Here is a 15329-nt window from a genome sequence, read left to right on the forward strand (position 1 = left end):
CGGTATTATTAAATGAACTCTTTACATGGCTTCTTCTCTTCTTCATCTTCAACATACTTTTTGGGCATCTTTTGGCATCTGCGTGCCTTTTGTGAGACGGAACTACACGGGGCTGCACTTAACTAAATGATGGCCAGCACAAAGCACAGCAGAGAGCTGAGACGACAGTGAGGCTGCTTTTATTAATGAAATTAAAGAAGAAAGTCATTGAAATATGGCAAAAGCGTGCGAAAACCAAGCGAAGCGGAAGCTGCAGCAAACCCAGCCAAAAAAAAAAAAATAATAATAATAGTTGTTTTGACATGAACAACTCGACAAATATCAAAAATGTGATAAATCAATGCCCTTGGCTGGCGCTACATACCGAAAATATCCGCAACTGCAGACGTCACACTGAGTCAGCCAAGTTTTCAGGCCTAGAAAGACAGAGAGAGAAGGGGGGTGCACTTAGATAAATCGGTTTTACCCCGTGGCCAAGCCAATGCCTGCCAGCGAAGGCTGTCACGCACCAGGTTAAGTGGGGCCCATAGTAATGCGCGTTAACTGAACTTTATGAATCAAGCGGGCGCATCAGGCAATTGGTTCGGTTGTGCGTGCAGTGGCATTCAGCCCATGAATGAGTGGACGACGCACCTAAAAAACAGAGATGGCCTTTTCTTCGACTTTTCTAACACGCTGCGGACGGGACGACATAAGCATGAAAATATTTGAGCTGTAAACGGAGTCTGAACCCAACTTGTTATTATTATTATTATTATTATTATTATTATTATTATTATTATTATTATTATTATTATTATTATTATTATTATAATTATTATTATTATTATTATTATTATTATTATTATAATTATTATTATTATTATTATTATTATTATTATTACAATTATCATTAGTATAATTATTATCATTAGTATTATTATTATTATTATAATTATGTTCTCATTATTATAAATATATTTAAAAATATTTTTATATATATTTTATTATAATATTTCTATTATTATTATTTAATGTATTGGCAATATTTATAAACAATTTAACCCTGGAGTTCGAGTCGGGATTCTTGTCTATAGGTCAATGACCTTAGATTAGAATATAGAATGTATTTATTATATAGCAGTTTTCTGCGATCCGAAAGAATACATTACTCATCTTGTAATACTTATACATTTCCTTATATTTACCTTTTTAAAATTTTACATTTTTAAAATATCTAAGTAAGCTTTCGCTTATTTTAATACAAATATTTACCCCACGTCCAACTTATTACAATTGTAATGTACAGAAAGGGGACGACTTTTTCTTTCTAATTAAATTTTTTTGTATTTTTCAGAAAATTAAAAATAGGCCTACGCTCTCTACTATAAAAACTAAATAACAATATCCTTACATGAAAACTAATTAATATTGTTCCAATTAAATTTGTAATCTAAATTTCTAATCTAATATGTTAAGTGTTCGTGACGCTTGCAAATGGAGTTCGTGTTGGGTCGTGCGTGTTCGTGTCTTTAAATAAAATACGACACGCGCTCAACGCTGTGTTTGATTTTAAAAATTCCCAAAACGAAAAGCTGTCCAAAGTAAAACTTCAGAAAAAAAAACAAATTCAAATGCGTCAGCTGTGAGTTTTTCTCGAAATTCGTATACAACATGTTGGATCGAACCTGAGCCACCGGCAGAGCCACGAGCAGAGCACCACCGTGTCGAGCGGCCACTAAGAGCCGTGGTGCTGCGCCTTCAACGGCTCAAATGAGCTGCGTTCGCCGTTGAAGTCGCACGCGAATTTAAATCGCCAGTCGCTATATAAAAAGTACGTTACGAGAGAGTTATTTTTGCGCCATAGAAATTCAAAGTGAAAATCAAATTTAGCCAACAGCACGACGCGTGCATCTGTGTGTGTGAGTGAAATTGTGAAAATCGCAAATTAAAGCCCAGCGCCTTTTAAAAAAAGTTAAAAAAAAAAGCAAAGCGCATACCAAAGCCAAGTGCACTTGGATTAAAGCACTAAATCGAGACAAGATACATATATACATATAGATATACTATATTTACTTGGACATAATTTCACTTTTTATTGGATTAGCTGCACTCTGATTGGACCCCAAGTTGAACAGGTTTGTTGAGCAATGCCCCCCCCCTACCACCTGCCCCCTCTTAATGCGCTTAAAACTGAAATCGAAACTGGGATTCATTTTTTATGTGACACTCGTAAACATGTCAAATGCTGTCGCCCATCTTGAAGCCACAGTTCAATCCAAAATGATCTCTTAGCTTAGTTTCGTGCTCAAGGTAACCTCTTGGCATTTTGCTAGTCTCAATCGAAACACGTTGTGTGTATTACTAATATTAGCCAAACAAAACAAACACGCATTTGAATTATACTTAGCTAAATATTTTGCGAGAGTAGTTTAAACGTTGTCAAAATGTGTGAACGATTCATTTTGGTATCTTAAAACTTTCTTATTTTAATTTTTCAGACAGATTCAACATTTGTAGTTTAGCGTGCAAATAATAGAGAAAATAATTATGATATTTACAAATTGATAATAATTTTAACATATTTTTTTCTTTTATATTATAAAGTCTATTCATTTTTGTAATGAATTATCACAAAGAAGTTAACTGCGATTGAAAAAAATTCTTAACCTAGCTCTTACTCATATTTAATTTCCAAAAAATTACAAAAATTGGAAGAGTTTAAAATTTCTCTTTTTTTTGTATGCATGCAAAGTTGTCAACAATTTTCAAACCTTTTTAAATATCAAATTTATGCTTACAAAGTTTCCAATTATTGAAAATTGTTCCAAATTAAAGAAAATGCTTTCAACAAATTTATAAAAAGTACATTTTTCAAAATAAAATTTTGAAGTTGACTTAATTTCATTATTTCAAAATGTTTTTACATTTGAGAAAGTATTTGTGAAAAATTTGTATATGGCAGAAAAATGACAGAATTGTTTATTTATATTATTGTTATTTAATAATTGTTTATTTTATTTAATTTAATTAATTGATAAATATTTAAGATATGAGAAAATATTTTCTACGAATCTGATCTTATTTGCATTCATTATCTTTTTTCTAAATCAAGAATTTTTTTATGATATTTATTTTGCAATTTGTAGAATTGTTAATTCAATTTTTTTTTTTATAATTTTATTCAAGCTTGGAGAAAGTATTTTTTGCAGTGTTTTGATTTTACAAAAAGTGTATATTTTTTCCAACTTAATCAATGCACAACAGAAACTTGTCGGGTGACATCATAATTGAAGAAAATAAACACAAATAGGCTTATTACCCAATAATAAAAAAACAAACATTGTAAATGGGCAGCCAATTGAGAGTCAAGAGAGCGATACGGGCAATTTCAACTGTGCCCCAAAAATAAAAAACTAAAATAGAAATAAACTAAAAGCAAAACCCGACTTTAACTGCGCAAAGGCCCAGCAAAGCGCCGTTAGGCCGTGGAAGACTTGGAACTTGGAACATTTCGCAAGTGAGTGCACACGCAATAATAACTGTAGCAGAAAACTGTGCAAAAAATATATATGGAAAAAAAACTAACGAAAAGCGCCGAAAAATCAAGACATGAGTCAGCTTTGTAGTGTGCTCAAAACTGGCACAGCTTTTAAATGCTCAAAGTCTTGTCTTAAGTCTGGGCTCTGAGACTTGGGCTTATGGACAGCTCAATGGCATTGCTGTCAATGTTCGGAGATTCTGTCTGGACAGCCCACACGCCCGCCTGACATGTGCCTGACCTCATTTCACCAATCGTTAAACTTTACACTCTACTAACTGTCACACGCTTTGGGCCAGGCCAAGCATATCAAGGCAGCTAATGTGACAGGGTCAAAACGCTAACAGTGCGCGCCGCATTAGCAGCCGCACTTGCCAACAAACAATATTTCAATGACAAACAACAAAGCTAATAGCCAGGTTTTTTTTTTTTTTTGTCTAACTTGCTTTTTTGGCTAGGGTGAAATCTTTTTGGCCGCCTCAAGTTCATGCCAAGAGTTTGCCACTGCTTTCCCGCAAACGGCGTGAAATTTGCTTTGCTGCAAAAGCCAGCGAAAATATTGCAGGTGAACTAGTGCCAACTGTGGCCTGGTTTGGGCAAACCTTGCAATGCCTAAAAAACACAAACTAACATGAAAAAACAGTTGTTCTGTTGTTGAATACCCTTGTTAGATACCCTTGCAGAGATAAATGACAACTGTATGTATTTTTCTTATCCAAAAACATGATTCAAACATGATTCCGTTTTCTATGGACGAGTCTTTGCTCAGTTTTGGAAGCTATAAAAAGATGATATTTGAATGGGATATTGTTGAATTTTTTGAAGTATAATTATTTATTTAATTTTTGCTGAATTTGTTAGAAGCGGAAGCTATTTATTTTGTGATGCTCTTATGCGAACTATATAATATAGTTGCCTCATATGGATGGGATTTTGACTCTTTTGGGATTGATGAATTTGCCTTAGATATCTTAAAAAAACAAAAGTTAATTTTGTTTGTATATTAGTAGCGTATTATAAATCTGCATTGCTGCATTTTGTTGGGATATCTTGGCATTTAATTGCAATTCTTCCTCGGCAAACGGTAGGATATCATTTTCTAATATTAATAGAATTTTGCGTATATTAAGAGCATATGAATCCGTGTGTTTTACAGATTTGCTCAAAATATATTAAAAACAAAAGTTAACCATTCGAAGACTTTGTTTAACCGATATTTCCCAAGGCAGTTTAATGATATAGTGATCCGATGCGCTCGTCTTAGGCATATCTTATGGAATAGTTATGCAAATTTGCATATTTTCAATGGATAACTCCAGAGTGTGTTTAACAATATAGTAATCCATTCCGATGGATGCCTTTATGTATATACTGCCAGCTATGGTAGGACGACTGCCAGCCAACTTTTATTAGATTTAAAAACTGAATACAGGTTTTCACAAACTTTGCAGACTCAGCTGCTTATACTGAACAAGCATATATGAACTTTATGTGATATCTCCTGATATGCGTCACATAAATAATGACCAAATTTGTGTACTCTCTGCAAGGGCATAAAAATAAGTAAAGTGCCAGCGAAAAGTTTGGTGTGTCGTTTTTTTTTCTCGCTGGTTCCGTATTGAATTTTGTTGTTGGTTGCGCCGCTTAGCAAAATAGTTGTTGTCACTGTTATTGTTGCTTATGTTGTTGTTGTTGCCGTTGCGGCGTATTTGCGGCATTTTAATGTACCAAACACTTTTCACCCGAGTAAGAAAAACCCAAAGCCAAACAAAAGACTTAGGCAACGAACTTTATTTGATATTTGCCTTCTCTTGGATTTTTATTAGCCGATCAGCTGTTGGCCAGCTGCTTATAATTGGTGAAAATTCAACCTGGTGCGATTAAAGCTGGGCGACGACGTCGTTTTCAATGGACCGGAAAACGTACGAAAAACAAGTAAAGAAGAAAAAAAAAAGTGAATTTCCACAGTGCTGGCAAAAAAATGGTGTACGCTGGCGGCAATTGTAGCCGCTGTCGCTGCTGGCTGGCAAAGTGAAAGCGCGGCAACGTCAGATTAATCACACGCCTTCGATGGTAGCAATAACAACACCAACAACAACTACAACAACAACAGCAACAGCTGCCAAATGCTATGAGAAGAGTCGAAAATGTACAGACAATGGCTGCAGCCCGTGACCCGAACTGCACTCGTAACCTCTCGCTGCATGCTTCCGCCTAGCCTATTGCGCAAGCGGCGAGCCTCTAAATTATGCAGCTCAAATGTATGTTATACGTATATTTACTTGAATTCTTTAACCGCAAACAAAATAAAAAAGTTATGTATTTATATATGAACAAAAAATAAGCACTGACTAGTGAAAGTATTTGTATGCATATTTGTTTTTTTAATATTCATTTGAATTTCACATTTCTCATGCCCGGTTTCGGTCTCATAAGCGCAGCGCCAGCGTGTGACGTCAAACGTGACAAAGCCTCGCGCTGGCCACACAACATAACGCACACACACACACACACACACACACACACACACCCATACACACCCGTACTCATTGTGAACTCTCTTTTGCAGCTGCTGCCACAAAACAGGAAATCTGCTTTTTGTTTTTTTGTTTTTGGCTTTTTGGCAACTTTTTTGAATGCCTGCGCCTCAACATGCCACCGCATTGTGAACAACGCTGGCTGAAGCTCTTCTCGGGCTGCCTGCTGCCGCTGCTGCTGTTGCTGCTCGTGCTGCAAGCTGCGGACGCCAAGCGCTCAAATGGTAAGTAGAACGCCAATATGGGCGTGGCCAGGATAAGGGCCTGCCACACGCATCAGCTGCAGAGTCAATGACTTCTTGCTGTTATCGTATTTTCTTTTATTTCTACAGGGTATCATAATTTTGTCACAAAATGTGTAAAATTTCAATTTTAGTTTAAGTTTTTGTAAAGAACAATAGACTTTGATTATTTTTTATTTTGTGACAAATTTTCCACTTCTAAATTCGCGAAAAAATTAAACTTTTTTATAGAACTTTAGAAAATCTTTTTAGAAAATATTTAAGTTGAATTGTTTTCCAATATTGTTCAACTTAAAAAATCGCATTAAAATGAAATATTTTGAAATATGGGATGTATTTTCTATAAATTAAAACTGTAAGTTTTTTCTAAACGCAATATTAATTAAAAATATTTTATTTTATAGCGATTTTCGAAAACTTAGCGTCGATAGATGGGATCATTTTTGATCCCATAAAAAATATATATCAAATATATATGTAAATAATTTAAAAGCTATTTTGACGCCAATTTCCACAGAGTTGTACCACAGCAAATAGTTCCCAATGGAAGCAACCAACGTCTGGACATTGTTGGGCGGCTGAATATAGAAATATGTCTGCTAGGGTATTTAAGCTGCGGCCACCCAGAGGCCAATGTTCATTCTTGTTTCATGTCATTTTTTTTTGTTTTTGTTTTTGGCTTCTTTTGGGCCAGTCAATGAACTCCGGCGTTATATGTGGAGCAAGTTAGTTGCCGCTCGCTCGTTAAAAGCCAATTGCAATTGCAAAATGCATGCGGCAATTAGCGTGTTGGTTAGTTCGTGTAGAACCCAGGCGCTAAATATATAGCACGGCATCATTAAAAAGCGCTTAGCCGGGCCAAAAGACTCACAGCACGAACTTGAAATAGCCCGAAAAGCCGTTACACACACACACACACACGCACACACGGAGAGCAGAAACTATGACTGTGCCGCACAGTGTGTCAGTCGGTCATGTGGGCTACAATGCCTGTGCTGCCCATAGTACACCGTACGGAGCCCCGAGGGGGGATCTGTTGTTGTCTATGCGGCTTTTGTTTTCGTTTTCGTTACGCTTCGAACGAAAGACTTAAGCGACAAACTTGATTTCGCTCTACAGCAAAGTAGAATAAATTGTTGCTGTTGCCATTATTATTTTCATTTAATTGCTTTTTGTTTTCATTCATGAAGCGAAAACCAAATTCCGAAGCGAGACATTCGATCAAAATACCTAATCAAATCGTTGACCAGCTCGATCAACGCTGCCAAAAAAAAAAAAAAATAAATTAAATAAATAAATAAGAAAGGAAATACAGAAACTTTCATTTAATTTCGGGTGAAAAGAGCTAAAAACAAAAAAATAAAAAAAAACAAGCAAAAACACAAACACGTGGTAAAAATTCAGCAATTAACATAGCAGTGAAAATGCCAGCCGGATGTTTGTATGACAATTAAACAATGCGCTTACATGATAGCTAGAGAGCTGATAGTCAGAGAATCCGCTTTATAGGAAGAAGCCCAAAAATGCTATAAACAAATAATACAGGATATATATGGGTAGCTTTATCAATCATTAGCTAGATACATAGTGTCTACGATATTCATTCGCTTTGCTCGGACCAATCGGACGAAAATTAAGCCTTTTATCCTTCATATTCTATCAATTTCGATTTCTTGCAAAGTGTGAAACACGTCTCAAATGAATTTTACCAAGATCTTTGAAAATAAATCTAAAAATAATTGAATAATAGAGGAAAGGGTCTTGGTAACTTTTTATCATAAATTTGCCACAATTGCGAATGGAATTTTAAATGACTTCACTTCGCATTTACTTCCTTTTAAATAAGCATTTGACGGGCAAGTTAATAAAAAATTATATTCATATTATCTTCTTAAATAGGCTATTTCTTCACAGAATTATGTCATGAATTGCTTACATAATTGAATACATTATTAATATACCCATTTATATCATGATAGGGTATTATATTGTGCTTTGTGCTACAGCCTGGAACAAGCCTGTAGGCTGGGTTATACAGATTGTAGATTGAGTGACATTAATTGGTCTATAGCTCCCTTGGCTTATTATGATGCCTGGACTATAAGCATAGCAGAAAGTATAGGCTTAGTATTAAGGTAACTCATTATGCTCTTTGGCGCAGAGCTTGATCTAAAGCTGACGAAAGGCATCCTTTATTGTGTCAGTTGCTGTTGATATCTACATATGGAACAGCATGCTTATGTTTCACTCATGGAGCCTCTCTATATGCCATAGAACGAAATTTGATTGAATAAGCTGCCCTTTATGCCCCTGTTTTTGTATCGGAACTTTCACCACGCTGATTGGACAGGCAGTTATATTTGGCTGGCTCCGGCAGATGGTCTGGCCCTCAAGGGCCAGCGATTGGTCACAGCTTAAGCCAACTATTAGTTCAATTGCGATTGCATTGCCGAATGCATGGCGAATGCATGGTGAATGCATTATGTGGGGCTGTCCAAATGCAATGACCGAAACTCAGTAAGCGCGTCGTCGACTTTTACGAAATCCCAAAAGGCAACGTTGCGTGCAGGAAACAGCGGCGAAGGAGGGAAGAGTTGATTAGTTAAGAGTTAAGAGCTGTGTGATGTGCCACAATTACATAAGCATCGCGCGGGCATTAGACAATGACTGTGCCTTATGTAGAATGCTCAAAGCGAAGCATCCGCTGGCTGGCGTTAATGGTTTAGGCCATTTTGGTAAATTGCGCATACGCCGCTTTGGCCAAGAGACGCACACACGCGCGCTCGCCATGCGCATACAAAACGCTCAATGTTGGCCCTGAGACAACTGACAACAATTTAAACAACGACAGCAACAACAAGCCACAATTTAAGTAGCCAAATGCCGTTGGCATTTATATAAACAATTTTTAATTTCAATTTGTTGCTGTTGCTCGCGTTTGTTGAAATACCCTGTGCCCTTATAAGCTGGATGTATGTATGTTCCTTATTGCTAATTGGAACGAAAACATTGTACTTATAGTCTAAAGGACTAAAAGTAATTAAATCCGTATACCATGTTTATAATAAAAAATATTAATAATCTCCCAACTTCCCCCTAGGGAAACCCCAGATAGGGAAACCATTTTAGCATACACATTGCCGTAAAGCTAGCGTAATATTGTTTTTTTTTTTTTTTGTTGTTGTTATTAGATGATGATGTAAAATGTGTTTATATGTATAGGGTATCTGCTAGTCGGTCACATACGACTAGTGCACTCTCACTTATGGCTGTTGTTATTTCAGTCAATATGAACGCGTCACGTTTGCAAAAAGTGAAACTGACGTCGCTGTTGGGTTTTTTTTTTGTTGCTGCAGTTGAATAACACGAAAGTGTGCCAAACGCCTCCACTGACTCACACCGTCCCGACCTCTGTTCCTCTACACTTGCAGCCAATTTAACTGCCTGTCAGCATTTGCGACGCGCGGAAACGCGACGAGCCAAGGCGCTGCAGCCCATTGGAGCCGGAGCCGGATCCGGAGGAGTCGCAGCTGTGCGCATACCACGCTGCCGGAAGAGCGGTGAATTCGAGAGCATACAGTGCGCCAATGAACGGGCTGGCAAGGATTGCTGGTGCATCGATGAGTACGGCGTGGAACTGCCGGGCAGCCGGAATACAACACGTGCGGGCGTGCAATGCCGGGAGCCGGCACATTGTGCCGCCTCCGCCTGTCGCATGTTCTGCCCGTCGGGCTTTGCGCGCGATGCCCAAACGGGCTGCTCGGTGTGTCGCTGCCGCGATCCGTGCGATGGCCTGGAGTGCCCTCATGGACAGACATGCCAGCTACAGGAGGTGCAGTGCATTACGGAGCCCTGCCCGCCGCTGCCCACATGCAAGAAGGCGCGCTCGCTGGCCAACTACTGTCCCGCCGGACTGCCGCTGGCCATTGAGGATAGCGTGCGGCCATTTTTGTGCGGCCTGGATGCCGGCAAGCCACAGTGTCCGCCGCTCTACCAGTGTATGGTGGAGTCGGGCAACGACTATGGTGTTTGCTGTCCCAGCGCCTTGACCTTTCAAAAGCCGGGCGTATGTCCGGCGCCCGAGCAGTCGGTCTATACGGAACGCACCGGTTACATGTGCGGCGCACCCTGCAGCCACGATCTGGAGTGCCGCAACCAAGAGAAGTGCTGCTTCACCAAGGGCTGCCAGTTCAATTGTCAGCAGCCGCACAATATGACCGGCTGCCATCAGGCCAAGGCCCTGGCCGATGTGCTGGCCCTCAACGAGCGCGAGGGACGCGGCTATGTGCCCGAATGCAACGGGCCCGGCGGCCAATACTCGCCCAGGCAGTGTAGCCGCAACGGACTCGTCTGCTGGTGCGTGGATCCACGCACCGGGCACAAGATCAAGGAGTCCATGGGTGCGGCCAATAGCGTCAACTGTGAGGGTTGGGAGAACATGATCAGTCGCTCCTATGCGCGCAGCTTCCAGATGGAGCAATGCGACACAAACATCTGCGCCGCCGTCTGCGAATATGGATTCAAGGTAAGATTGAATGAAGCAACTACCAGGGCAGACCAGATTATGATAGTTATCTACATTTTATAGAATGACCACAATGGCTGTCCCACCTGCGAGTGCTCTGAGCCCTGTGAGGGCTTCAAGTGTGCCCTGGGCTCACACTGTGAGGTGGCCACGGATCCATTGTGCGAATCAGGCTCCACTCTGTGCGCATCTTGGCCCGTTTGCAAGCCGGATCTAGCCTACTCCAATCCCTGTGATATAGGCACACCGCTTTCGGACACGGTCAGCGGCGAGGTTATGTATTGCTTTGAGGAGCGACAGGCGCGTAGCTTTCAGCCCACAGCCTTCTTTGAGCCTGAGACAGAGTCCAAGCAAGGGCGCTCCATGAGCAACCGCATCATGTGCCCCGAGCAGTACAAGTGCACCAAGCTGCACCGCGAGGCGGAGAGCGTCTGCTGCCCACTGCCAGAACAGACCACAGCTGCCGAAGATGAGCAAACGACGAGGCAGCAAACCAGTAAGTCTCCATTGGAATAAATAGTTTTTAATTGTGACCAATCGACCAGTTGAGCTAACAGTCAAGCAATCAGCCTCTCAATCAAGCAGTCTGTCAATCAATAAGTCTGTCAAGCATTCCATAAATCAGACAAGCAATGAGTTAGAGAGTCAGCCAGCCAAAGAATGGGTCAGTCGCTCAGTCATTCAATCAATTAGTCAGTCTTAGTCTGTCAACCAGAGAATCAATCGGTCAGTCAGTTATCTTATCAGTAGGTCAACCGATGAATCAGGCAAGAGAGAGGGAGAGAGACAGTCAATAAGTCAGTTACTTTATCAGTCAATCAATCCGTCAATCTATCAATTAGTCAAAGAGTCCACCATCCAGACAATTTGGCTGGCCATCTGTCGATTTATCAGCAATCAATCAGTCGGTCAGCATTCTGCGAGTCAATCACTTTGCTATGTTTTTTTTTCTAAATTTCTTTTATGCCTCTTGCAGTGTGCGAATATCTGCGCGATTTCTCGGAGCGCATGGAGGGCACCGAGGCGGGCATGCAGCTTGCCATGCCGGCGCCACGCTGCACAGACGAGGGTGACTATGCGGGCCGGCAGTGTGAGCTGCGCAAGATACGCGTAACTCGGGCCGAACAGCGCCAAATTCTGGAGGAGAACACCATAAGGCGCATGCGCATGCTGCTGGCCGGAGCAGCTGCTGCTGGTGCGAAACGCAGTCGGCGCAACGCGGAACGGCTAAAGCTCTACCGTGTGAACGACAGCGCGCTGAAGGTGCAAGTCGCGGGCGCTGTGGCGCCGGCGCAGGCAATGGGCCGGAGCGCCAAGGTCATCGATATGGGCGCCGAGCGGCAGCAGCAACAGCTGTTTGGCACGGACATTAAGAAGGTGGCGCCGGCGCCGAAGCGACCCAGTGCCGAGGACGAACTGGTTGAAATGGAAGTGGAGCAGTGCTGGTGCGTGGACAGCTTTGGCACCGAAATACCCAAATCGCGTGGCTACAATGTCAGCGACGAGAGCTGCCAGCAGCTGCGCGTGGAGCTGGACTGCCTGGATCTGACCTGCCGCATGGGCTGCGAATATGGCTTTGCCCTGGATCCGGAGACCCGCTGTCCGGCCTGCCAGTGCCGTGATCCCTGCGAGGGCGTCAGCTGCGGAGAGGGCAAAGAGTGCCGCATTGTGGATGTTAGTTGCGAGGGCGAGTACTGTCCGCCAGTGCCCGCGTGCTTGCCACGCAAGCCGGGCCAGTGCCCCTATCTGGTGCCACCGGGACCGACGGATAATCTGGATGCGAACATCTGCGCCTACGAGTGCCGCACGGATGCCCACTGTGAGGGCACACGTCGCTGCTGCTCGAATGGCTGCGGTACGCAGTGCGTGGAGCCACAGCTGAAGACCGCCTGTCAGCATCTGCAGGCCATACAGCTACATCAGAGCTCCGAGCTGGGCATACCCGCACGCCAGATGACAGTGGCCCAATGTGATGCGATAACGGGCAAATGGGAGCAGGTGCAGTGCTCATCCGATGGCTATTGCTGGTGTGTAAATGCACAGGGTGAACAGCTGCCGGGCACCAGAGTCAAGACGCCAGAGATGCCCATTTGCCGCGCCAACTCCAGCTATGCCTGCAGTCCGATGAAGTGCAGCAATAGCTGCGAGAGCGGCTACCAAGTGGATGCCCATGGTTGTCCCAGCTGCGAGTGCCGCAACTATTGCGCCGAAGTGAGCTGTGCCAGCGACGAGGAGTGCCAGCTGATTAGCGTGGAGTGCGTGGACACGCCCTGCCCCAAGATGCCCATCTGTGTGCCGCGACGCGCCTCCGTCTGTGCCGAGGGCAAGCCCCTGCAGCAGGGCGAACTGGATGTCAGCTGTGGCCCGCACAGCGAGCAGGAAACCTGCCCCACCACGCACACATGCCAGCTAAATCCGGTCAGCAATCGTGGCGTCTGCTGCTCCAAGACGCGTGATGTCTGCTTCGAGTCCATGGATCCCCTGTGCCTGGCCAGCAATCAAAGCGTGCGCAATGCCACACGCTATCGCTTCAGTCCCAAGGCCAACAAATGCGTGCCTCTGACCATAGATGTCACATCAACGGCCTGCCAGACCAAGAATCTATTCCACAACGAGCTGGCCTGCAATTCCGTGTGTCCAGGTGAGTACAGCATGCACTTCTTTGTTTGCTGACTAAGCTAATACACCCTTTTTCCTTGCCCTACCACACAGTGCTCACCCAGTGCGAACGTCTGAAGCTGAAGAACAGCCTGGCTGCGCAGCGCAGCGGCCACTCCTCCGTCTGGTTCCAGCCACGCTGTGATCCCATCACCGGTCACTGGATGCCCGTGCAGTGTCTGGGCAAGCAGCCGGCGCTGCCAGCACGCCACACCGAAATTGTGAGTCGCGCCTTTGCCAGCAGCAGCAGCAGCAGCAGCTCGGAACAGACGCCGCCCAGCCCGTATGGCGTCTGCTGGTGTGCGGATCGCAAGGGAGCACCACTCAAGGGCACACTCACGCGCGACATTGAGCCCACCTGCAACAGTCGACAGGCGCGCAACCGCAAGAATCTGGAGCTGGGTGATCCATTGATGGAGCAGCTGATAGCGCAGCTAACGCAGCTGAACGATGTGGATAGCTTGGGCCTGGATCTAGATGAAGTGGAGGCCAAACTTGCGCAGCCCACCACAGCGATGCCCGCTGAGAGCGTCAGCGAGCGCGTCATGGAGCTGGCCAATTCGCTGCTGGACTCACAGCTGTCCGTGGAGGTGGCGCCCATGCAGCTGAATACGACACGCTGTCACGCTCTGGCCGCCACCGCTACCTTCAACGTTAGCTGCGACGAGGCGGGCGCCTTCCGTCCACTTCAATGCAATGGACGCAGCTGCTGGTGCGTCGATGCCGCTGGCAATCAGCTGCAGGCATCACATGTCTTTGGCCAGGGCGACAAACGCTGCGATCCGGTGCCCATCGAGGCGGTCTCCATTGAGCTGCACATGACCAACACCAGCGGCGGCGGCGGCGACGGTAGTGTGCGCAATGTCTACGATTCTATAAGGCGCGAGCTGCAGCAGCTGCTCGGCTCCGTTGTCGAGAATTTGCGCGTCCAGGAGAACTTTGATGGTTCGGTCATTGTGCGTTTCGAGCTGCACAACGAGGCCAAGGTGGACATGGCCTTTGCCATCGAGATGGCCATTCAGGCCGGCGGCTTTCATCTGGTTGGCGGTCGTTTCCGTCCGGATTTGACACGCTCGCATTTCATCCATCGCACAGCAGTGCCGTCCGTGGCGCAGGCACGAGCCACCGCGCCCGATGAATCCGTGCAACTGGCCATGTTTGTGATGGCCAGTTGCTCGGCGTTCCTCGTCAGCGTCTTTGTCGTCTATGTGATGCTCAAGCGGGGCTGGCACAAGACGGGCGCACTACACAAAAATGCCTACGATTATCCGAAGGGCGTGGCTGGCAGCTGTGAGAAGCCGCTGGACTATTCGCTGCCAATTTTCGTGCTGGACGACACACAGCCGGAGAGTATTAAGGCCGCCAAGGCGTAGTTGTGTTTAGTTTAGTGAAATCAATTTGTAAATAAATTTTTTGGCTAGACGCCGCTTGGCGCCGCCTCGAGTGGTCCATGCCCCACATCCAGAAAATGCTGACAGATGGCGGGGCACCTATCATATATGTATGTATGTACTTTCTAGACGCATAAGACGACTAATTTATGAATAAAGCTTTAAAAACGAACTAACTGATTTGCACCTCTCTTACGCAAATTGAAGTGAATTGTGAATTGTGAAAAGAAGTTTATTTTACTCTCACAAAATGTTGTGTTCAGAATAACTTCGGTGTATATTGTCCGATCAATGCAAATGTTTCTAAAATACCGAGAATATATTTTCAAAAATAAGTAAAAACTTCTTGAAATATCTATAAATGGCAATTTTCCAGATTTAGGTATACTACAAGAGGACTCCAAACCAAATTTGATGAAGTTTGAAGTTTCCGTGATCGATTCGAACAGACAGACA

The 15329-nt window shown here is 43.8% G+C and overlaps 1 protein-coding gene across 1 annotated transcript; it reads left to right on the plus strand.

Moving 5' to 3' along the window:
• Positions 1-1531: 1531 nt before the first annotated feature.
• On the plus strand, positions 1532-15045 carry LOC6632307 (neurogenic locus notch homolog protein 1). Its single transcript, XM_002055960.4, has 6 exons — positions 1532-2117; positions 6090-6281; positions 9731-10824; positions 10888-11320; positions 11801-13465; positions 13537-15045. Exons 2-6 carry the CDS (start codon positions 6173-6175, stop codon positions 14853-14855), a joined length of 4620 nt encoding a protein of 1539 aa, XP_002055996.1. The 5' UTR covers positions 1532-2117; positions 6090-6172; the 3' UTR covers positions 14856-15045.
• The last annotated feature ends 284 nt before the right edge of the window (positions 15046-15329 follow it).

The sequence above is a fragment of the Drosophila virilis genome, chromosome 2 (genome assembly GCF_030788295.1).
Source record: "Drosophila virilis strain 15010-1051.87 chromosome 2, Dvir_AGI_RSII-ME, whole genome shotgun sequence".
Taxonomy (NCBI): Eukaryota; Metazoa; Arthropoda; class Insecta; order Diptera; family Drosophilidae; genus Drosophila; species Drosophila virilis.